Below are 26,948 nucleotides of genomic sequence, written 5' to 3' on the forward strand. Positions count from 1 at the left end.
TTCCGGTAAAGGAGATTATAAATTACTGTACAACCTTACGATGGTACCCAAAAACGAAGTCCGATTCAGAAGGCAATTCAAATTCATCCAAGAGAGCAAAGAAAACATTGTCAATGTAGATGGAGCTTGATGTGATGAAGCATGCGTCCTCAGACCTGCTGCCTGATCTGCACGTCCATCGAATGCGCGAAAGATAGTCAGAACTGATCTGAGCCGTACAGTATCTTATCGCTTCTCCTCTATTGAATTTTTTGCAAAATCGTTGTTAGAAGTCTTCCGAGTTGGTGAAACTCAATAAACCACCACTACAGTGCTGTCAGAAATTATGAGACCATCTCACATTTTAACAGACATTTGCTGGTAGTGATGATTTACTGCTTTAATTTTGCCAGAAATCTCTACAAATCATATACTATTGAATGCAGAACATTTTACAAATAAATATGAAATAATTTTCAAATAAGCAGCAATTGACAATTAGTTTTGTTCAATGAAAATGCATCTGCAACTGACAAAAACCAGAAGATAGCCTAATTATTCACTCATTGTATTCTCAACTAATTAATTTTGTGATACTACTGCAACATAATTTGAACAAATTTTGTAATAATTGGTGACCCTAAAAAGGCCTATTGGAGGTGTGTAAAGTGATTTGTGATCAGACACTGAAGATATAACAAGATGACACTAAATCCATCTCCTCGATTATAACATTAGACTGAAAGGTTTTTGCTTTATTTTGCTAAAACAAGGAGAAATCTCTGCATCAACTGATGTGCAATATGTGGGAATTAAATGGATTAACATGGCTCCAGCGAGGGTGTCAAGATGAACAAAAGCATTAACTATTGGGGGTTTCATAATTTCAGACAACACTGTATTTGTGGAAGTCTGGTGCTACTATAGCGCGAGATCTACCACATTATAACATGGGATCTACCACACTATACAGCGAGGTCTACCTCCTGTTAGAACTATAACGTAAGGTCTACTGCTGAATTATTCATACCTTATAAATAAAACACATTTCATAAATTTATTTAAGTAATAAATGATATGTACATATCTTAGAAATGACGTAAAAATAATTGGATTTCTAATTACACTAAAAAAATAAAGGTAAAAATAAACATATTATCATATACTTCCAGACATTAATTCTAGCGATACACTCTTCGTACATCAAACATGTTATCATATACTTCATGTGGTATCGAACGTGGTGTATTATACATTTTGTACATTATATAGTATATTATATTGGATATAATATACTATATAGTATATAATATAGAAAGTATATAATAATGTGTATTATATATATTATAACATAATTATACTTATATTATAATATAATTGTATATATTATAAAATTATAATATACCAATATAATATATTATATATAATATGATATACTGGATAGTATATAATATTATATAGCACATTAGACATTTCGAATGCAACATATATATTTTACATGGTATATTTCAGGGGTACGAACATCAGTCACATGGTAGACCTTACCCTTTGCCTGGGTAGGCCACATATGGCGATAGACCTCACGCTATAGTAGGGCCAGATGTCCATAGACTAAAAGGACAATTATAGCAGAAAAGGGTCAAACTCAAAGAAGCTCAAATCCCATGCTCTATGGAATAGTCTAGGAGGCAGGCTTACCGAGTCGGCCCCAGAGACCTTCTGTGGAGTATCCTGCAGCATGAGTCTGACGGAGTTACCCTGTCCATTGACCTGATCTAAAATAGCTGTCAAGTCATCTTGGTCTGTTACCTGAAAGTATGTAGGAGACACTTGAATAAGTCTGCCTCTCCAGTCATGCGAACTCGAAGCGATCTTAGGTTGAATTCATCGAAACGCTTAAAACTTGACTAAGCATTTTTATACACTACGAAATATCAGGAACTACCCATGCGCTCACTTGGTATGCATTTGATGGGTTGAGGGCTCTCATGTATTGATGATGAAGTGATTTATGCTAACCCAGACCATGAGCAATGATTACAAAATAACATAAGGGGGAAGGAGTAAAGTTACATGCAGTTCCACTTATTGTACCTAACAAATGTGTTGGTGTTGCGTAACAGGATGACATCAGCATAAAAATGATGTCTATATATTATTAGCATTTTTATCTTCATCTAAATCATAAGATTTACTATTAGTTTTGACTTTTTAAAAATTCTGATTTTTTAGAGAGTAGGTTTTGCAACTAACAAAATCTATAAAAACTGATAGTCCGAATTACCAGATATGCATCCAAATTCACAACCACGAAATCATGAAAAGAATTATAATGTATTAGAAATTGCTCCTTATTTTGAAATGTCGAATCAAATACGAATGGTAATCACTAGTTGTAGTCATTGTTTTCAATTACCGGTTGCCAGATATCATCTTAGAAGGTTAAAAAAAGCCTTGTTGGTCTCTATATCCTGCAGGCTATATGCTGCAGCTATGGAAGCAATCAGCAATGCTAATTGATACCACTTCGATACGAGAATAATATATTGGCCCTTCTGACAATCAATCAGAATACATTATAATTTTTATGTCTAAATTAATTGTGGCTTTCTGCCAGACATGGATCGCTAGTTCGATGGCGTGACAGAGCTTTTAATCGACCATCCCGCTCTCAAGGCGCTTCTACACTAGCCACATGTTAAATTACCAATTTGGACAAATACGGGTGAAACGACAAGAGCTGGTGCTTGCCCGAGAAGCCTATCATAAATCGACTGGTTGGAAATTCCATAACTAATTTATTATCAGCAAACTGAATGAGATTACGTTCAACTACTTGCGCGACTGTAATTTTCAATAAACTACCTTTGCACGTCGCACAAATAAAGAATTTTTTTGCAGAATTATAACAAATAAAAGTAAATGCGCTCGCTACCATTTAAGTAGCCCACTATAGGGCTGTCATGAGAAATTCTATTGCTGCAACAGATATAAGTTCTTGGCAAGTCTTACCATTTGATCAGTTTATTTTGGGGTTCTTCATAAAAACTGCCTTTTTTATACAGACATGTTAACTGAATATGCAAGATTAATGATGTTTTTCTCCCGGTTCATCACGCACTAGTGACACTCCAGTACTAGCCAGTTTTATTGCCAAACGTTTTATGCTTGGTATCTTTATTGAGATCTCATAAACAATGAACTTTAACCAGACTATCGAGTAGAGAAAAAACAACAATGAAAATTTGGCGTGATACATACTTGTCCTCGCTGTTGGTGAAAGACATGTTTGAATGAACCAAAATAATCCTTGATTTTAGTCAGCAACTGATCATAGTAGACAGGCTTGGGTAGAGTGCATACCCTTGACTCGCCATTGTATGTAAGTTTAAACTTCTGTTCCTGAAATACATGAGCAGAACAGACTATTAAATGGAAAAGAGAAGGCTATACCAAATGCTTAGTGCAAAGGTATCTTATAAACATATTTCTTAAATATATATTCTGACATTTACTCACAACTGCCAGCGCTCTGAATGTCTCTAAACGCATGCATCTGCTATTAAGTAAATCTTACTCATCGTTATGTTAGTTTGTTCCATAACAGCCAGTCGACCTTAAGAAGAGACCGTTCAATGTTATCAGACAAACCAACTCAAGCCATAATCAGTGGCTTTTCTGGACTTTGAAACTTCTTTGATTTCAGATTGTCAAAGAAATATGGATTCCGTGAAAAGGCGTTCTAACAGACCTTAGTTGTCAATGAAACCTCGCGAGAGCCTCTTATGATTGACTTCAACAGGTTTATTAATCCTTTCCTAAAGACTGGATTACACTATATCGCTGTATCTCGGCATTGATTCCACAATACTTTGGTGATAGTCAATGATAGCGATGTTCACATAATCACATTATCACAAACCCATTTGTGTTTGCGTGAGTGACATCGTGTTCTCATTTATCTTTTTCAATTTTTGCGAAGAAACCTCTTTATTTTAGCGTGACTCAAATCAAATACTAGTCCTGCAGCAACAGTCATAGACGGAAATGAATAAATCACGGTATCGGCGACCGCGAATTACCATCGCCGAAATGGTTCACATTTGAAAGGCGATCATCGATGCTCGGCGAAATATCGAGAAAGTTTGACAGCCGCAAACTTTCCCGACGTGTCGGCATTGCTTCATCGATGCCATTGGCTTACGGTTCACATAATCGACGATGAATGCCAGAAAGGAAAACGTGGACCAATGGCGATATAGTGTGAACTAGGCTTTAGGCTCAACTGCGGCTATCTGAGTTTTCTTGCAACCCATGCTTGATAAGGTCTGTATATATTTAATGTGATAGTATATTTTACACATGTATGATGCGGAGAAATTTTTAAATAGGTTTTGTATATGAGAACCATCATCTAAACACATTTTTGGGGACCGGTCTCTATGTTGTAGGATTTTGCAGAGAAGTTCCTCATCGTAATAAGAACAAAGCAAAAACAGAACCCTGAGATGTAAAATGTCAACCATCATGCATAAAATGTATTTTTTATTTCATCTGAAAGGCAGTTACATAAAGATGAAAATTAAACTATCTCCTCCAACATTTAAAAATACGCAGATGATGGAAGCTGATGGAAGCGCATCAATTCACATAATGGATTCTTGTGGGCAGCCAAATAAACTATTCAATTACTGGCAGTCTTGAGACAAGCACTACATCATTGTACCTGCCAAAACAATTCTATGTAGCTTTACATCGAGAGCTCGCGGTGATCGATATTTGATGGACCTGGCCATTGAGACAAACATACAGGAGGACAATAGAGAGAGTTATGACTGACTGAGCACTGACTAGCCGCGTGTATCAGTAGTGAGAAAGCGTCCATGATTGATCATATCTCATGCTATAATCTCGTTGGAGTGATTCAATCTTGGAAGAGCAAATATGCTAATCCAATTGTATAATAGTTAAGCTGAGGCTCTAGGGCCATGATCAGCCCGAGGAACTCTCTGGAAAGATGGTCACGAGGCTAAAGGATGCTTGCATGATTTGATTTCATACATAAAACTGTGAATTTAAACAGCAAACTATGGTCAAGCGAGTTGAATGAAAAATTTCTCAAAGTTAGCCACTAGAAACACTTTTATATCTTACATAAAGACGTAAATGTGAAGAAGCTGCGTATCAAAGGCAAGACTACTTGTATTTCAAGCAGACCCTCGAAGCATTATTGAAAGTCACAGATCAAACAATAAAATGAACAACAGATTCACTCGTAAACTGAGGATGCTTCAAATTTTATCACATACTGACAATCACTCAACTAGAGAATTTCCTCTTCATCGTGCCACCAGACGTATAGTACATCAAGTATTGCAACAGGCTATCTGCCAAAGCTGTCAGATACTGGCCAGGGAGTCTCTAAGCAGTTCCTCTTGTTAGAGGATGGACAGCCAAACCATACAGAGGACATCACAGATGTGCTTGCCTTGTGACTCACATCAAATTGACAGTTACTTGATCACGTACTAATTATTGACAGTACCGAGACGATTTTGGGAAGTTTTGTTTGTTACTGGTTGAGTCAGTGCAGTTCTTATTTCTGTAACACATGGCTGCTAAAGCTACATATCCAATATGTATGCTTACTTTGCATCTCTTTGCTTCATATAAAATCAGCAAATGTACAAGAACGCGAAGGAACAAAGAATGGTAGGGAACAGGTAGAAAACACCCTGACCCATAAGCTTGAACTCTATGAGGATGAAGTGAAAATAATCACTTTATCTAAAAGTACTTACTGCAGTTTAATGGTGAATCATATATATTCTGCAGTAGCTAAAACAAGATTTGCTTTAATTCGTATTACTGCTTAAAACTGATTAATATTGATGTTTGAATGGCACTCATGTGAACATACAATTTCAATCAGTCCAGAGAGGAGCATTTTAAACTACTATGCAATCCTGATAGTTCGACTGCGGAACACCAGCGAAATGTGGTAGTTAAAAAGACTATTCATGCGATAAATACTGCACTCCATCTGACAGCTCAAGTCTTAACCACAAACATGAATATTCCAGACTTGGTATAATCTGACAATCGAGTGATGACAATGACGTCACTCTTCCTATGAAAACGAATGCCTCACCTGTGACATCGAAGGAACCCTGCTTGCATTTTGGCTCCTCTGAGATTGTCGAAGCAGCCTTTCTATTTCTGTCAAGGTCTGCTTGACATCCTTCATGTCAGTGGCTATTAACATGCAAAGAATGGTCAGGGAAGATCTCGATTGTGCAGTCTTGAGACTCGGCTGTTAAAACTTTAAACAATATAACAACTTTTTCATATACATGTATATGTGAAACCACTTGAGATTTGCCCTCCTCAGTTTGCTCTATACGTGATAACACATTCGAGTGCTGTAAATTATGCATTTTTAGAACAGTCAACACAATATTTTATTTGAGCTGAGATGACGAAATATTGAAACAATAGTTGTTTTCATATTTCTGGTACCTTTAAAAATGAAAGATATGCCGTTTCGATAACAATTAAATAGGTTCAATAAAAACAGACAAAAACATGTAACTTTAAGCTTTGCTGACTCTGGGAATAATACAATGATACAACATTGTTTGCATTAATATACAGCAGCACGCAATAAACAAGAATTCCTTAACACCGATACAAAAACTTGGGTACAATGATAATTATATTTGAAGATCAGTTTTATGGCATATCTTAGGATGTCTTATACAAAATTCTACAAACTTTGACAAAAGTTGATGAGGCAGTAATAATGCACTGCCTGTAACATTAAAATTTTTCAGCTAGCCCAATAAGTAATCATCTATATAACTAGTTGTCTATATAACAAGTCGTCTATATAACTAGCAGACAATATAATTAGTGGTTTATATAACTAGTCGTCCATATAACTAGTTGTCCATAAACTAATCGTCCATATGACTACTGACTAGTCATCTATAAAACTAGTCATCTGTATAACTAGTCGTCTGTATAACCAATCGTCTGTATAACCAATCGTCTGTATAACCAATCGTCTGTATAACTAAACGTCTATATAACTAGTCATCTGTATAACTAGTCCTCCATATAACTAGTCGTCTATATAACTAGTCGCCTATAAAACTAGTCGCCTATATAACTAGCCATCCATATAAATAGTCGTCTATATAACTAGTCCTCCATATAACTAGTTGTCCATATAGCTAGTCGTCTATATAACTAGTCGACTGTATAACTGGTCATCCATATAAATAGTCGTCTATATAACTAGTCCTCCATATAAATAGTCGTCTATATAACCAGTCCTCCATATAACTAGTTGTCTATATAACTAGTCATCCATAAACTAGTAGTCTATATAACTATTCGCCTATATAATTAGTTGTCTATAAGCTAGGTCGTTGTCCATATAACTATGCAGAAAATAATTATTCGTGTTTACTACCGAACTGCGATACTACTCGCCGAGCAGCATGCCAAATGATTACAAACTGTTCCTTGAGGAAATTACTTTTGATTAAAATAATGTCGTCTGTCCGTAATGAGTTTCATAAATATGTAGACTTTGCCACAGTATGAATACTAATGAGTACTAGTGAGTTATAACAATAGCAGCAAAATTAGCAGATCTTTGTCCTGAATTGTTATGGTGTTCTAAGCAAGCTTTGTGAATGATGGAGAGCTGATCTTACCGCAACCGTTTGACAACGTGTTATTACTTCTAATATTCTTGTAAGAAACCTGTGCTTTCAATTGTAACTTGAACCAAAACATGGCCTTTCTGTGTGAAGGTCATTATAAATAATTGAAACCAATGTAAATAAACTAAACAAATAATTTAAAAATATAGAGGTGATACTAATGCATAAACAGAGATTATATTAAGATGTAATGTTTTAGGGTCATTCTAGAAATAATTATTATAAGTTATACATGTAGATATAAAAAATGAGAACAATCTTTATATGTTTACCTTTTTAACTAAATTTTACTGTTTATATACTGAAAATTATTAGCAGTTTGGAGTGGAACTTAACTTACCTTAACTTACCTTAACTTACATAAAACTTACTTAATATGACTTAACTATAATATGAGCTCTTTTTAAAACATTAATTCAGTCATCATGGGTCAGCTCGCTCAAAAGTAATTTCAATAGCCAGCTTACGATTGTTAATAATAGCCAACATGTCAAATAGCGTAGTTACAAAAGCGTTTCTGGCTTGTGATACTCGAAATGAGACGATGATGTGTTAGTATTTACATATAGTGACGTCTGTAACTAGAGATCATACTAATGACCAGCAAGAACATGAGAGAAAATAAACTTGATGGAATCATTATGTAAGAGTAGCTAAACAGAGTGTACATAGCGAATTTAATATGGTCGGTGTAGGTCTGAAGAAGAGGTAACAATGGTCGATGTTGATCTGCTGTGACATGCAAATGTTTTTCCTTAACAGTACACACCTGTTAGATTATGTAGCGGACAGCATAGCTCATAAATCATATCACAAAAACATGATGATTCAATGATTAGACAGCAAAGCGTATTAGATTGTCTGGTAGCAGTAAAACCGAATTTTTGGAACTCTTTTTACATAGCAAAAATTTACTGTTAAATTTAATTTGCTCTGCTACGTTTGATGCTTCTAACTGAATTATAGTCGTCTACATTTGGCCAAGTACAGTTTTTTAAGTACAACTTTGCGAATGCTTGTCATTGTCAGAAAAAGATTAGTGACACCTAATATTTCTCTTCGTCAGTTTCTTTTCTGATAAAAAAGTCAAGGGGTCTTCAGGTTTAGAATTCTTAGCGATTTATATCTCTATAGAACTATATAGAGAGATAAGGATGAATGGAGTATTTAACTAACACTGCAGTTTATACTTGCCATGTAAACTCGCTCATTCACTATGTTTTTATGACACGCATGAAACGCACAAGTTCCGTTACCGTGTGAATTTGGAGTTGAGTTACCGTGTGAATCAAGCGTTTCAGTGGACATTCGCATGGTGTGGATTGACTCCGGCCATTTTTTGAAAAATGGCCGGAGTCAATGGCAAGGAATTGTATGCTATAAGTTAATAATTAGCCACGTACATGTTAGCGACGCAAACATGCGAAACTTGATCGAGAAAGGATAACATAGGTATTGAAAATGTTTAACATGGATTTTTATCAGTATTTTAATGCGCATCATTCACAAGTGCTGTTTCCATTATTCGCAAGCATAATGGATTCGATAAAGTTTTGCGAATCGCAAAACTCGCTTAGCTTGCGGATTTATGCCGTTTCCATGATGCGGTTAGCTCGCACATTGGCTCAAATTTGCAAATCATGCGCATCATGGAAACATAGTGAATACTCAACAATGATAGGTGCAGAAATACCCAGTCTCTCACCTAGTAACAAACGCCACATACATATTTTTTACATGAATAGAGATAAAAGAAATTCTTCATAGCGTACACTGTTTAACAAAGCTTAAAGTGAAATTTTGGGCAAGTCTGGGCACATCTTTTTTTCTGAGCGTTTTTACTGCGGTCACTTTTTGTCGATTTTAATTTTCAAATATCTTGACAAGAAATCACCTAAAACAACAAACAACATCTCAAATTATAGAAAAAATTGATACTTTCTGTTAAAATCAACTAAAATTGGACGCAATCACATCTTTAAAATGTTTCTAACTTTTCGGCAAATAACAATATAATTTAACCATTGATTCTATACTTTATAATGAGTCATACACCACGTTAATCATTGCGATGAGCAGCCTTAAGCCCGGTTCCCATATACGCCGGAAAGCACCGGCGACAGCACCGCAGGCTATTGCGGTAGAATGGGAACCTACACGCCGCGGATCGCAGTGCACTGCCGGTGGATGCCGGCGGTCAACGCAAGAGCTTGCGCATGTTCAAATTTCGCAAACGGCCGCAGGCAAAACATTCCCGAAATGCACTGTACGGGTAAAGGTCACCATTATAGGAATGGCATGGCGAGCGAAAATTTTATTTGATTACGCAATTATGTTTACAATATTATTAACGATGTGGTTTTATGTGAACATATCCCGCAGAGCCTAGCGTCGCAAGCGTTTTACTGCGAGTGTTACCGCCGGAGTCTAGCAATCGATATGGGAACCAGGCTTTACGGCTGACACAAACTGAAGAAATATTGAGCAAACTTGTAGGTTGATCTATCGGTGTTGACACAGCGACTGACCCTAACGTAATCGTAATAGGCGTGTCTAGAAGTTTATAAACCTATGACTGAAATATTGTCCTGATTGTCTAGCAGATTGTCAAAGAGTAAATTTTAAAATCAACTTTGGATGTATCGAAACAAAAAAGTTGGATTTACAACTAAAAGGAAGTAACTCTAAAATAATGTAACGAAAACTAGACTAAAATTTTAAAACATGAAATCATTAAAAACATACATAATTAAAAACATACATAATTAAAAACATACATTAAAAAATACAATTTATATTACCAGCAGCATATTCCAAATTGCTATGAATATTATGAACAGATAACTTCCATGTATTTTTCACCTGTAAGGTACTTTACAGCGCATTCCTCACAAAATTGACACTAATAATAGCTTTTGCAATGTATCCTATGCAATATGTACTTCACGGTTTACATACGACCACGTCGACTGATTTATATTGCCAATATGTGTTACACACCAAAATACATTCATTATCCCTATTGTTTATGAGCCCTGACAAACAAAAATGATTGAATTTGTATTTATGGTTGCAATATGAAGAGTTTCTTCTGAATTAGGAAACGAAACCTTCATCTGCTACCTACGATTGTCTGTCATGACTGAACAAATTTTTGCAAACTAAATAAGCCAAACCTACCGTTTGAACAACTTTTCGGTGCATTCTTTGTTAGTCGATAATAAAGATTTTTTAAGGAGGCATTTTTTTAAGGAGTAAAATTTGCCTAATTATAGGCTCATGTACCAGCTGATTTGCACATCTTCATTTGTATTTTATAAGAATATGAGAAATCTATCTTTATTTTTGTCTACTATTTATCTGAAAGGAGCGATGCCAAAATCGTTTGTGGCTAATACCCTGCATTATTAAACGACCGAACCTGATATCAGTGATCATTAACCTATCATAAATGTGGTAATAACAGCAATAAATAATTCCAGATCTACAATAGCCACTTGCACTGGCCACTATCCATGCACTACTTACACTACTACTGAACTCTACACAGCAATTCTTATACTCTGTACTTACAGGGCCATTTACTCTGTATATTTACAGTAAAATTCTTGTGCTGTTTATTTACAGTACTCTATTGTAACATGTGATGATTTAATTACAATTTCTATATTTAGCACTCAAAATCTCGCCATGAAAGCATAAATATTACATTTTTGGAATACTTTTTGCCCCAGTTCTTAAATATTAACCTAAACTTGAATACCACAATCCTCATCCCTGATGGTTTTTTTCACATATCTCTCCCAACCCTATTCCACCTCTCACCCACAGACTCGGTAAGTGACCACACCTGTTCATGCCAACTATGAATGATTGCCGATTGCAACTGTTGGGGTTAGTAACTTGCGGCATGCAAATATTGAGAATAGACTCCTAGGCGCAGCTGTCTCAACTGCAAAGAAAGGTAACCAATATCTGCATGCCTCACCAGCCTACTGCTAACGTAGCGTTGATCATAAATTACTATTAACATGGAAGATGAATTGTTAAAGAAGTCAGGTGTGCACTTTGACAAAAGCTTCATAGTTCCCCGCGTGTTGTGTTACTCCATTTACGTGATACGTTATATTATGCCAGTTAACTCTGGAATGCGTCATACCAAAACTTTAGTAGTCTTGGCAAATTGCCAAAAGTACACCTCTCCATCGATACTACATACATTTGTAGTCTGAGAAATGAGATATACGCGGGCCACAGTTCTCGCTAATGATATCCGGACCACAGTTATTGCTTCCTTTATCGCCTTCTACTAAATGACTCCTTACGTAATAGTAATCTGGGTGCAAACTGTGAGAAACAAGCTGGATGCTCATTGAAGAAGCTTTGACAGGAATGAAGTCCTGCATTTCACCAAAATCTTCACGAAAACTGACAGTTTTTTAATCACAAGTGAACACCTGGTGTAGCGATGTATAATAACATTTGTGCACAGCAGTTACGCGGTCATTAACAAATATAAAGTCTTGTTGTTATAATCATGCAGACAACCATTTACTCCACTAGCTAAAACATTTAATACTCTGCTTAGTGCCTTATGATGTTTATGACATCATTTCCCGTTGCCAGAGGTTTGTGAATAACTTTATTTAAGATAGCCTAATTTTCATTACGACAAAAACCTATTACGAATATAATGATGGGTGTGATGTCAGTCAACTTACTTTTTAAATACGTATTGTAAAGGAATTTATGTCCATTACATCGCGCTATCTATCAATTTGTTTGTTGGTTTGTCGTATGTCTAGTTCTAGCGGTAAAATAAGCGCACTTGCAAGCGTTAGGAACGAAAAGACCGCTTCGTACTGAAAATGAACTCGGAAATACCGGTTTCGTAGACTGACGCACTAACCATTACACTAGAGGATTTTTCATTCCTAAAATTTTGTCGCTTTAATTGAACATATGGACAAAAGACAAACATATAGATTCATGCCTAGATATAGCATGAAGGTTTTAAACTTTTAACACCCACAGAAATAAACAAACATCTTCATTTAAATGTTAGAATGGTGAATGTTGTATGTGTTGATTGAAAAGAAATCTGCGCAAAAACATTTTTATTACCTGTGCAATGCCGGGAATTCACCTAGCATATAGTAGGCCTGTAAATGTATATACACTATATATGTAGCTCAAGAATCAGCAAGTTTAACCCTTTTGCAGGCAGAGTGACATTATTGTCGTTTCGCGATACTGACGCCACTGGGCATAGCGACTATTATGTCGCCACGCGAACATTTTTTATAAATTTATTTCTGGTTAGCTTATTGCATTTTTTATTTAATTTTTTTTACTAATAGTAAACTAAAATATATTGGTCTCTGTTAGCAACCAAAAAGTTAGCCGTTTTGAAAAAAAACGATCGTTTTTGCAATACTAAACGAACGAAAAATCTGAAATAAAAACGTATTTGAATAAAATGGAGATTTTTGTTTGTAGCCTGTTTATGCTTCTGTTACTGCTTTCTGAATATTTTCCCTGAGTGCAACAACTTTCTTTTACTGTCATGGCGTCCTCCAAAGGCTATAGGCAAAGCTATAGAGGAACAATAATAAGCACATGATGTCAAGACTGTTGTGTAGGCCTCTGCAAGGGCAAATGCTTCCAAAATTACTATAGATAGAGAAACACTTAGGCTATATAATAATTTGACTTATAAATGTTTATTTGTATTTAGCTGTATAATAAAAACACAATACGCATATACAATATCATAAATAAAGGTGTATCAATGAGTTTTTTTAAATCAATTTGTGAAAAATTAATCTGCCCGGGGGGGTCTAAAATTGCCAAAAAAACTTGTCTGCGAAAGGGTTAATATTAGTGAAATTTTTGTTTTTATTAAACTTACTTTTAAACTTATTAACAGACATATAAAAATATATTTTTCACTGCGCTACAAATATTAAACAACCTTAATTTTTAAGTTGTTCATCATATAGCCCGACACACCTATCTGTGGTTCATCACTTGTGGCCCAACATATTCATAAATTATGCATGAAACAGGATTTTTCTCATTTATGGACATAGTTTGTTCGCTGAAATTATCCAATGCAATTGACAATTTCATGTCAGTCAACCTACAGGCTTCTTTTCAGTATTATGAAAAAACAATAGAAACAGCTACCAACAACTATATCTTGAAGAAGTTATCCAAAATGTCTAACCAAGCCACACCTGAAAAAATGACACAACTTTTGGATTCTCTGGAAGAAATGGAAATTTCTCACCCAGTGTTCCAGTAACACAAAGTACTGTAGGTACTCGGTCTCTTTTTTATTAAAATCTATATAAGCTATATATTTCTCAAAGTATGTCGTTGTCGTATGTGGATCTGTCTGCATTTCGGCTAAAGATATAACTATAGCACACGCTGATTATTTCACCGATGCGGATACGCATTACGATGCCCCTGTTAAGAAATATTTTTCGTAAGGTTCAATTACTATATCTGGGATCGGGGCCGATTTTCCTCGCGCAGGCAATTATACCGTCACCGTGGAAAGCTTCGACATTCTTTCTCCTTTCGGTCAGACAAAGTACGATATATATATATATCTCATTTTTACATTTGTAGCAGTACCGAGAGGTAATAGTATCGTCGTATTCAAAGTTTTGATGGATACCTTCTGGTGGAACAGTAACCTTTTTTAACCCTTTCACTGCCGTAGACGCACTTATGCATTTTCTATGGTCGACTGAATTCTATGGTCATTACCGAATTATATTTTATTGTAATAGTAGCAAAACCGACTTAATTTAGCTATCTCTTGCTAATTATTTCACATTTATATCTGAACCCTTTTATAGTTTTTTATTTTTTGTAATTTATTTGACCGGCACAAAACATTTTCCTCATGATATGAAGTTTGAAAGTTACAGTTGTTTGACAAAGTTTGAAAACCTTCAGTTGTTTTTATTTTCTCTGTTAATTTATTTCAATTACACAAAACACTTTTCTCATGATATGTAGTTTGAAATCAGAATGGCAAATGTTGTTATATGTTAAATACAAATAAATTTTCTGTCCAAAGACTTTTTTATTACCCGGGCAACACCGGGTGGTACAGCTAGTATATTATAAAAGTGAAATATTAAAATACATGTGCTTAGATTATCATAAGAGCAAAATAAATAATACTTTGCATTCTTGTGAAATACTGTTAAATTATTATTGTTTGAATGAATATTGGTGTGTGTTTGAGAACATTTCATATCTTATATTTATATATCATATTAATATTTTATATTGATAAATCTCAGTGTTTGTCTTTTTATCTGTCCTAGTTATAGCAATAAATTTTAAGAAATTTTATGACAAATCCACTGTGAACTGAATTTGAACTCGAAACCTACAGTTTTGCAGACAGGCATTTATCCAATACACTACGCTGTTCAACTGGCTATACTATGGAATAGATTGTGCACATAATTATTATATCTGCCAATCTTTCATGGCTTCACAGTCAACACTCCATCTAGCGTTATGCATTAAGCCATCCCAGAAGCAAAATATATGCCCATATGTTAAGAAAAATGCTTAAATTCACATGGGCAGCAAGACTATTGCAATCAGTATAGAGCTATAGTAGGTGCTGCAGTCGGTAAAGTATGAATTACACAGAAATAAATATAGTACACAAAAATAAACACAGAACACAGAAACAAACACAGTACACAGAAATAAACACAGAACACAGAAATAAACACAGTACACAGAAATAAACACAGTAACACAAAAATAAATACAGTACAAAGAAATAAACACAGAAATAAACACTTTAATTTAAAATTTGGAATGGTAAATGTTGTATATGTTGATTGAAAATAAATTTTCTGTGTACAAACCTTTTTTATTACCCGTGCAACGCCGGGCAATCAACTAGTAATCTCGTACATATACACTTTAAAACTGTCTCCAATATTCACCGTTGTCGCTACACACGATGGAGTAAAGAGCGTAACTGTACAGTTAAGATGATCATAATTTAAAATGGAAATATGAATGCAATATAATGCGTACTGAGCAATTAAAATGTGTAGTTCTCCGACATATCTCATATCACAAAGGGCAGACTAAGGGAGGCAAATCCATAATTGGTTTTGACATAAATCCGAGTATGACGATGTTATATATGCATGAAGTTGCTAAAATTCCCATATCACTTCCCCTTTAAAGCTGATGAGCAAATCTCAAAACTTCTACAGAGTAGTCTTCCAATTTACGATTCCTTTTTGCGATTACGCTCTGGCTCCGCTATAGGACCAAATCGGGCGAAGATTGTAGGGAGTTTTACACCAAAGACAATTAAGTCAAAACACACAATTTTTTGGTATTACACGTAATTTTCATGCACATTACCCGGTGTCCTCGGGTTTGTCTGGGTGAAGTTGCCAAAAACTTGAAGACTAGAAATATTATCAACTGTTGCTGAGTTTCTACTATGAAGAATGTTCTTTACTCTTTAGAAATATTTTCATCATAAGCAATCTGAAGACAACTTATCAAACTATCAATTTGGAGATTTACAGTTGCGTACATTATTTATATCACCTAAAGGTTTTTTAACACGACAGAAGAAACTTGTTCGAGGAGGTTTGAGGATGTTGTAGTAGGAAGGAAATGGTTTGAATCTTTAATTTCACAACACAAATGGAATTTTCCATGAATGAAAGTTATTTGGAGACAGCAGTCGGTGTAGAATGGATTCGAGATTGTGCAGTGAAAGATGAAGTACCTACAAAGGCTGTGGCCTCGCATCAAATGCATGGGTGTATTCAACGCATGCTTCTACGTTAGGCTCTGACACTCTCGGAACACTTTAGGAACACTCTAGCTGTGCTCGTGTCTCATTGGCTGTTAGTGTAGAAACAGCTTTTACTTTTAGAATATTTAATGCAATGTTTGCCATCGCAAAAGAAAAATTCAGATGATCATTAAAAATTGACCGAAATGTGCCAGTACACAGTGTGGACCTTATTGAACAAATACATTAGAATGTATGTTCAACTTATGTTGCTATGAACACATAGCATGGTGCGCTAAACTAAACATTAGGACTATTAAACATTGACTTCTCTAGCTTTAAAACCCTTAAAGGTTAACTGATACCTATTTTAAATTACAACAACCATTTATATCAATAACATCATGACAGTTCATTTTCCAGCAACGATCTTGATGCTAGAGGAACGAATAATCAGTGTTGGAAACAAAAATACTCACAACGCAAGCTCTAAGCTGTGACATAAGGAGGTCATTTTTTCGGCAAAACATAGCCGTGTGATATACGACATCAACGCCGATGGTTAGCCAATGCATAAATGCAAAACAAAAGTGCTTCTATTGACTGTTTTTCTAATATTCTTAGCCATCTAGTCGTTATGCTACATGTTTTGGTTACCCAACATGGCAGATAATTAGAACGGAAGGTTGAAGCAATTTCCACAAATACCAAAACCGTGTGCGCTGTATTTATACGTCCGCATTTAATTGTCAAGCAATGCTTAAAATCGGTTCACACTATATCACCATATTTCGACGTTGATGCCACAATGCTTCAATGATCGTCGATGATAACAATGCTCACACTATCACAAACCAATCCGCGTTTGCATCGGCAAACACTCCGTGACGTAGTGTTCTCATTTTTGTTATTTACGGTTCACATAACCGACGATGAGCGTCGAAAGGAAAACTCCATCATACGGCGATATAGTGTGAAACAGACTTCATAGAATTTCACTAATTGGCTAGTGCATCTCATCTTGCCGAGTTCACTAGCTAGACATTCTCCCTTCACACTAATCCATCGTTTTTTTGACGTCATCAAGCCGCTTGCACATGCGCTCGTTCATGAAAAAGCCGCCATATTTGTAGAAAACGATCGTTCTTCTTTTATTTAATAGTACTTTTTTGTGTTGTTTTGATACTACAATAAAAAAATTGCAAACAAAAGCATCGTTTTCAAAAATTCATTGCAAAAGCCTCGTGTTTTTAACAATAAAATTGTCTATTAAGATGGCCGACAACGATAAAATGACGTCACGAAAAAACGAAGGATAGGAAAAGCAAAACATTGTGAATAAAAATTAGCTATTCTAGGAAATTATAAGTGTGTAAAACCTACTAATGCATGCTCTGCATTCATCAGTAAGAATTTTGAACAGACAATTTTTGGATAATCTAGTTCAATAAATGATTGATTATAATACAAGTATATAGCGTTGCAGCTCTTTCTGGTTGGTATTTTGTAAAGATAGCGAATCTCTTTATCCATTTCCACAACTTGAAAATGTTGATAAAATCTGGTATTTGCTCGAGATTTCCCAAAAACATTCAAACTCTAATATGTAATGTTATCTACTCCTGTTAATGCAATAACAAGGTGTGCTGCCAGTTAACCACTAAACATTGATCTCTCTAGCTATACCCACTAGACCCAGTTGAATTATACACATGCACTATGCTTTTAATAATTCAGCCATTGGTCTTTCAAAACAGAACTGCCAAAGGGCAAATGATATAATAACCATGCTGTCTTACTTACCCATGCTGATGACAAGTGTCACGGTTCAATATCCATCTCATTTCATCTACAAAATATTCATAATATTAATTAAAACATTATCAGATGACAAATTTGAAACATCGCAAGGTATCCATAATTTATTCCTACACATTAAAAGTAGTTGTAAAAATATTGACGCCAAAATAGGCTAGTTGACTTTATAAATGTCGGCGTCCACCGCACCTGACCAACACTTGCCCTGCCCAGTTGATGAATTCCTGCTACAAAATCATTGTCTCGTTGCGACTTTGGCTGCGCCCTGGTATCCCGATGAATGGCTAGATTATTCAGGGTTGTGGTAGTTTCCCTATAGTAATGGATGCTTATGAGCAGTAAATATTAGTTATGCAGTTATGCAGCTATTTGCGCGAGTCCCAGAATCAGATTCAGTAAAGACTGAAGAGCACTTGAGAAATATCGAACAAATTCGTGGGCGAATTGGCAAATGTTGACACTGTGACTGACACGAGCATATCCCCGTGTGTAAGGAGTGCTAGATACCTTCACCTGCAGCTTTGCTAGTAGTTAGAAAGTATGCGTTAAAACAAACTCTGAGAGGCACTGAAACCAAAGAAGTACAACTTATTGTTTTAAAAAGAAAATTATTAAAAATGACTACTAAAAATACAATTTATATTACATCACAATAATAAATTTATTTCTATACATGCCGAGGAAAAAAGGTCACTCGTAGGTCCGAACTAGCATTTTACAGCGCCTCTTGTTTCGCCCTCAGGGTGCTTCAGACTTGACAAAAGAGATTTTGTTAGCCAGTTAATTCTGCTTTTGATTATGTAAACTTACAGATTTCATTTCATAGCAGTCCCCAGACTATGAAGCTATTAAAGGTTAAATCAGTGAACGGTCCTAACATGAGACAAAGTTGTCTTGGTGTGATTAAAATTTTAACAACTTTAAGCAGCAAGTACTTTTCAATTATCCAGATTTGTCGGCACCAAATTTAGAATTGCCTCCTCAATCTGCTCTTAACACAATGCTATTCTCAATTACTGCCAGCTGAACATTTTAATGCTTCATAAAAACGTATAAAGCAATAATCTCAAAACTTGGCAACTTTAAATGCAGCTAAATTCTGCATGCGCTGTTTTTATAATATTTAAGCAAAGCAATAAAATGCAAATTAAATTGAACAGTAATAAACTTTACCGACTTCCCAAGTATTACAGTGACAATATAATATTGCTTGTAATAATGGACAAACATACAAACTTGACAGATTAAGTCTTTGAACAACACATACACAATCGTATCAGTAAGAAGATTTGTTAGCAACATGACTATAAGGTTATATCAAGGTCATGCAAAGTCTTTAGATAAAAGAAAAAGAGTGCCAAAATTTCCAGCGCTACAAACAATGACAATAACCTGCATTTGTCATTGACCTGTGCTAGCGCTCGTGTTCGAACCTGCTGAATGATTTTATCTTACTGCATTACACAATTACTCCAGAATAAAATACAGTTGCTAGCGGTAAAAAATTTTGCAAAATGTATAAACTTTGCAAATACATAGCTTTTTAAGAACCCATACAGGCTTTTACTTCAACCGGAGCAATCATGTTTAAACCCTTATTACTGCTGAAAATACTTTACTGAAACTAAATGGTAAGATATTTATATTCTATAGAAGATTTTAAAAAAAACCAAAGCACTTCATTATTTTAATCAAAAATAATTATATAAAGTATTTATAAAACCCGCAACATAATTTATGAGGTGTTCAGCCTTTATGTGCGTCTTTATTAACATAAAGGCTGATGTTAGTTATGCTTAGTGTTACTTTTGGATGGTATGTTTAGCCTCTAACAGTGCACATATGAAATTGCTCAATATTGTTGCCATTGGAATTAAGCTTTCTATTCCACAAGTACAATAACTTGAAGGATCAAATACAGCTAAAAATAAATGACTTACTTTAATCTTACTCTAATGTAAAAATGAACCAGTAATAGCGGAAGTTCATGTATCATTATTCATATACCGGATTTGAAATAAAATTAATACCAAATGAGAACAATGAAATTCATGAGCTAAGAGTTACACAATAATCTGTCATTTTCATCTTCCATTTAGAATACTTCACTGAAAGGATGCCATATGTATTTGGAAACAAGTAGAAAATGCTTCCATAGCATGAAATTGTGGAACAAGAATCAACAGCAACAGACCAGTGACATGTAAACTATAGTGTCAAAATCCACACATGTCCCTTTCTGAAGCATAAATTCATCATACAAAGGACATCATCTGCATCTAGCAAGAAAATTGTTGGTCGAAAATTTAGGACTCCCGACGAAGAAATCATGTTGTAACGGCAATGTTAATACTATTCACTTTTTAACATTAAATATCATCTTGGGTCATTTAGCCAGTTAGCCTGGTGAAGAGATGTCAAAATTGGTAAATGGTTACAAATTTCTAAATCAATAAATAATTAGAAACGGACATGAAACAAGAATGGCCAGCGAATCACATGACACAGCCTTAAAACTGGGTGCAGCTCTAGCCAATAACATTGTCAGTACAGAGCATTTGGAGAAAGTTAACAAATAATGCATCATAAAAACGTTATTATTTTTTGCATTTTGTTTTTAAACACTACATGCTTTCAAACAGACATTCACCAATTGAAAACCACAATAAATGAAATCGGACAGTTTTTTGATCGAATTTACACTTGCTGACGCGATTGTTTGACGCGTGACAAATACTTGCTTTAGCTGCTTACGAAGACTTCCTGGAAACAATTTAATGACAAAAACAGACCTTGGTGTCTGTGTCAGACGTCATTGAGAAATAAGCTTTTCATTACTCCCTGCTATGATATTTTTTAACGAATAACCATAAAATCGTCATGTATCTTCTTATGAACTAGGGATAACAAACTAGCCTAGGTGATACATGTATATATTGGAAGAAAGCGTTACATAAGACGCTTGTAGAGCTTACAGTAACTAGCCCGGCAAGTTCTTACAACTCTTCTCAGCTGTCATTTTTGATAAATATTTACATACTGACATCAGCGCCTCCATTGTTGTAGTCAATTTGTAGTGTCTATTGTGTTGAGAATGACCTCTGAATCTTGTTACCTACTTGAAAAACTTATTGCGAACAGCGAAGCAACTCGCACGTTTTGCTTCACGCATGACGAGTAGTACCTCTTACACTTTTAGGTAACATTAATAAACACGAGGCATTCCTTTATTAACAGGCTAGCATGTAGAACTGGTGGACATTTAAAATTGTTACATGCCATGCTTGTGGGCGAGTAGATACGCATGAACAGCTGAGAGTGTGACATGACAAAAAACTTTTGGGAGTGCGAAAACCTTTGGAGCGAATTCACATCTTGCATATCCTATAGCCTGAGTACCTTCTTTAGCTCATGCTAAAGAAGAATATTGCTAAAGAGAAGGTGAATATTGACACTGCTTTTTAGTTTATTAAAGATGACCTTATACAAAATGATTTTTTGTATTTTCTATGATTTGAGATTGTTTTTATGATTGAGGTGATCTAATTGCCAGGATGTCTCAAGACTCAAATTGACAAAACTTGATTGCGGTTCAAATGCTCCAAGCATTCCTACTAATAATAATATAATACTATTTGTATGAGACACTCTAAGGCCAAACCGGAAATTAAACATTTTCATGTTGCAATAATGCAAAACATGCATACAATATATAGGACATTTAAAAACTTGCTGACTATGACATACATGTCTTACATACAGTATCTGAATTTATTATATTTTACCATCAAAATATTTATTAAATAATATAAAAAAATTTTTTAGCTACCTTTTAAAATTTCATTATTAAGATTTATTCCCTCTCTGCTGCATGTATGGCACTTTATTCCCAATTAGATTTATCCTTGAACTAAGTATATTGTGACCATTTGTGCATGGGGTTTGACACAGGAGCAATTGTGACTGGAAACCCTTCCTAACACTACAAGTGGTCCTTCTGGGATTTGAACTGCTGACCTACTGATTATATGCCAGTGCACTAACCACTGAACCACAACTACTCAGCTGGTTCAATAATTTACTTTTTTATACTGCCACTCAGGAAGCCATATTTTAATATAATTGATCACTTTATCACTTTATTGAGTACCTTTAAAATGAAACATTTACTAGTGTATTTGTTATCTTACGTAATCTTCCCGTTTAAACAGAAAAAATATTGTTTTTATTGCAAAAAAGTCGGCAGTACAGCTCTATAGATGTGTCATTGAAAGGCTAAGTCTACCGAATTATAGATGAAACATCTATGACTTTAAGGGAGATCTTACCACTCTTTATTGAAAAAGTTTAAAAGGAAGAAAAACAAGTGACCGATAAAATATTGTTAATGGAGGTGGAAGCTTACTCTGATCATCCTTGACAGCAAACTTTCCATATAACTAGACGCTGCCTTATCGGTAGTTCACCTGCAGATAAAAAAGACATATAAGTTGAGAGTCATTATCGAACAAAAATATTTTGCAATGATAAGCCGGTAAAGAAAAATATTTGCTTGTTACAATGCAAGCCACGCTATTCTTGTCATTCATGATAAGAGATAAGGTAGCAGAAGACGTTAGGTACTGCTCAGTATCGTCTCTACCCGACCTGCCTGACTACATTGAGATATTTGAGCCAATGGTCCGATGATAAGAGCTGACTAAAGCAAAAGAATCTTAACGCCTGCACGAGCTGATAAAGGCCAATTATTCTATTTGGAAAACGAAATACAACAGCTTCTTTAATGCTCTGTACTCAATCACCTTAATTTTTTCTTAAAAAAACACGACTACAATGAGCTGCTACTCCTAGTTAAAATTCGTAATGAACAAACAGCGCGGCAGTTGACGCTGTAGTACATAACTATGAGGTAAACTGATAGTGGCAATTGCATTTTACCTTCTATTAGCAGCATTCGAGTAACTGAAACCAAAATAATGAACAAAGCCGTAGAGAAATACATTGAGATAGGACATAGACAAGTACAGGCGTATAGGATAACATCCACAACAATCAGAGTAAACCACAAGTTATTAGCGCAATATCTTATCTGAATAACTAAGCTAACTGATACACTATCATAGGCCTATTGCGACAAACACTGATGAAGGACAGGCATTGATGTTATGACACCGGATGAAGCCAAACACCAAGTACGAAGGTACGAGCTCCATAAATACCCTTTTAGACAACTCCCGACCTTTAATGTGCCAGACGAATCCTATATCATGGAGTTAAAAGGACATTTTAGGTGAACTGGAGATTTATTTATGAGAAGTTGTCGTTACTAGTGACAAATTAGCGCCAATCAGTTACGTTCTCATCTGACAGCTATCTCAGTGACTCAAGTGAAGATGACAAGATGTTTTATACATACAAATACAAGAATCCTTTACTGTCGGTGCTGTTGCTATGGCTTTCGCAGTTATTCATATTATCGCAGTTACTAGGTAATTAGATAGCCGATAGTGAGCACCACTGTTTTCAAAATCGTCAAGGGGCCCAGCATGTTGATATTCTTCCAAATGCTGTTGCGTTGCTCTGTCTCATTAGCTAATACTGTTAACTAAGTGTGTTGAAAAGACCGATAAACTCGCTGTTTTAATAATTTTTTAACGATTAATAAAAATAGAAAAGAATGGTTAAAAATAGGCGGGAATCCAAGATCTAATTGCCTGATGTATCGTCAGGGCACCATTGAAAATGATAGTGCATATAAAGCACCATGAAACCAAACAGTAGCATGCATGATCAGCCTTTGTAGCACCTAAAGCAATGGTGTGATGCTCCTTGCTGAACATCATGCCTCGAAACAACAGATCCGCATAGCATTCCTCACCAGGCTGCTAGTTTTTACAACCGTAGCCAGCCACTCTCACTGGTTGCTTCCATAAAACTGTTGCAACTAACTACGGTTTACTGCCCTCCCTACTAAGAATATCGACATATCTAGACAAAAGGTGGAATCGCAGATAGGAATAATTAATCAACTTAATATGACATCAGATGGTTTAGCTTTGAAATTGATGACTAAAAGTTACCAAATGAAGCATACCTCAGAAGAACTCTTAAGATATTTTTTAACAACAGTTCCTCGGCTGTACTTGCATCAACATCAAACAGACTCATAACGAGTGTACAACACTAGTCATTTACTGAGACAGACATAATGCTATGCGCCGCATACATCAACTCATCTCCATTCAAAGCAATTATAAGGTTCAAAAGAGCCGCAATGATTAACTAGTTGAAAAGATTTGACAAATTTGAATTATAGCGGGTGACAGTATCAACAAATGTCGAGAATCTTATTTCAGCATAACAACACAAGCCTTTTAACGTAAGCCTCAGTCAGTGACTCAGCCACAACAAGTGGAGTCAGTGCGAAGATCTTATAGAGAATAAAGCTGTTTGCCGATTACTGAAATGCAGTAGTCGATATGAGTCATACAATCTCACAAATGTAGAATATCACATGAATATCAATCCTATTAACTCCGGTAGCTGTTCACATAAACAGCTTATACTTATATGCATCAAAACAAAATGCTAAACATCAGGATGATAAGTATTCCACATTTTGTGAAAACACTAATAAGGGTGCAAAATGAACAGTAACCATAATGCATGACTAAGTGCTCTGCAAGTGGCTAAACTTCTGTTCAAATATCAATAGCACTACACAATCGCTATGACATGTCACAGATGACATTGAGCTTTGAACGCATTTTTTAAAAAATCCTATCCTTCTTTCTAACTTTCTAAGATTCTTTTTAAAATAATCTCACCAAAAAGTGTAAAACCTACAATTAAAAACAATGAATGCTTAAGAGAAGTTCACAACTACGCGGTAATCATAACAGACACACGTCTCAGACTCAGCTATCTGAAGAATCTTAGTTGCCATAATTAGTTACGGATGCATATTGAGAAACGATAAATTAACAAACAATAATAGACAATTAGAGAGGGTAAATGAAAGGTGAAGATTCATTAGCTTTAATAGAATAATTTCGGCTACCTTAAACAATAACTAGTCTAGGGTTACCTATAAGGTGTAGTAACAGACTTTCACATTAGTTAAATAATCATAGCAGCTGTAACAGTGTTGGTCTGAGGGAGAAATGCTTGTGCTGAATGAACTGATCCTTCAGGAGAAATTCACGCATTCAAGTTATTCCAATTAAGAGCTTTAAGAAAGTTGCTCTGATATTATTTACTGACTAAACTTCAACATACACAACATGCAAATAATGGGTTCTTATAACTATGAAAACAAATAAAATGACTGTAATCCTGTAACTGGATGATATAAACTTTCAGTTTAAAAATACGTGTTCGGAGAGTGTCAATTAGATCATGAAGCAAAACGTTTAAGCGGCTTTAAAAGTGTTGCAATTTTTGTGAGATTGCACAAAAATGTATTTATAATGTTAGTAATAACAACAGCGTGTTTTGAGAACAGCATACTTAAAGAATGTTTCTCAAAATAGAATGTTAATCTTTCTTTATCAAGCATAGCATTCTTAAAAAAACATGGTTAGTTAATGATTGTTTCAGATTTTGCAACAAAACTCATCTTAATTTACTGACTCAAATAAAAAATGTTATGTAACACACAGAGTAAAAAATATACAAAATGCTATAATGTTATTGTAAGCTCATATATTCATTATAATTGTAAATAGCATAGATTCAGATTAAACCCTCATTAGTGTGATAACGTTTTGCATTATTGTCAAAGTTAAAAAAGTTAATAAGAAGGCAGAGACATTATCATTACTTGCTGAAAGATGTTACAGTTTTAGCAATGCATGCACCTCTTTTGTATGTGGGTGACTCTCGTGCAACTAACCTATATAAGACTTTTGCAACTAGTTTGCTAAACTTAGAAAAGGTGGAAGCAATGAACATTGCTATTAGAAATACAATTCTTTAGTTCATTTTTAGCAGAATAGCACCAGTACATGCGTATTTTGTGTACTGCTCTCTTAGCAGTTATTTGAAAGAGAGAATCGTTTAGCTCAGCTTGGATATAATCAAAATAATATAGTACCCACTTTAGCATGGGCTATTAATCAAAATTGCATTGAGTTAACCCAGTTCGGTGTACTACTGACGTCTTCGATTACTTTTTTTCCTTAACATAAACAAATCTAACGCAGCTTGGAGCACGACACTACGATGCTTCCAAAACGATTATGTAAAACTTCATTTTCATCATACCGTCTAGTCATAATGGAATGGATAAAGTAGTGACTCTAAATTACTGTGATATAAAAGACATAAAAAACTCACTTATTGTAGAAGATGTGCAAATTATATTTGGTGATAACAGCCCAAATACAAAACCGTATAATTTTTAGATCCTCAAAAGCGATATTTCAGGTCCGTAAGAATTTGCGATAACGCACTATTCCATGTTGATAAACAATCTGGGACCATGAATGTGTACGTTGGAGTGGGTTACAACTGAACCAATGAAAACTTTGCTAACATAAATTGACCAATATACATGTGGATAGCAAATGCAAAGTTTATATAAAATCCAAAAGGGAATCGCTGTATCA

The 26,948-nt window shown here is 35.1% G+C and overlaps 1 protein-coding gene across 1 annotated transcript in view; it reads right to left on the bottom strand.

The window, feature by feature from the left end:
• The window catches only part of LOC137400271 (mitogen-activated protein kinase kinase kinase 3-like), a 42,002-nt gene extending 15,192 nt beyond the window's left edge, over positions 1–26,810 (bottom strand). The window contains exons 1-6 of the mRNA XM_068086602.1: positions 26,677–26,810; positions 22,745–22,805; positions 18,325–18,370; positions 6,131–6,234; positions 3,241–3,381; positions 1,678–1,788 (exon numbers count right to left, since the gene is read on the bottom strand). Of these exons, the coding sequence (XP_067942703.1) occupies positions 1,678–1,788; positions 3,241–3,381; positions 6,131–6,234; positions 18,325–18,328 (360 nt within the window). The 5' untranslated portion in view covers positions 18,329–18,370; positions 22,745–22,805; positions 26,677–26,810. The remainder of the gene's footprint in view (positions 1–1,677; positions 1,789–3,240; positions 3,382–6,130; positions 6,235–18,324; positions 18,371–22,744; positions 22,806–26,676) is intronic.
• Positions 26,811–26,948: the final 138 nt, after the last annotated feature.

Source organism: Watersipora subatra, chromosome 1, assembly GCF_963576615.1.
Source record: "Watersipora subatra chromosome 1, tzWatSuba1.1, whole genome shotgun sequence".
Taxonomy (NCBI): domain Eukaryota; kingdom Metazoa; phylum Bryozoa; class Gymnolaemata; order Cheilostomatida; family Watersiporidae; genus Watersipora; species Watersipora subatra.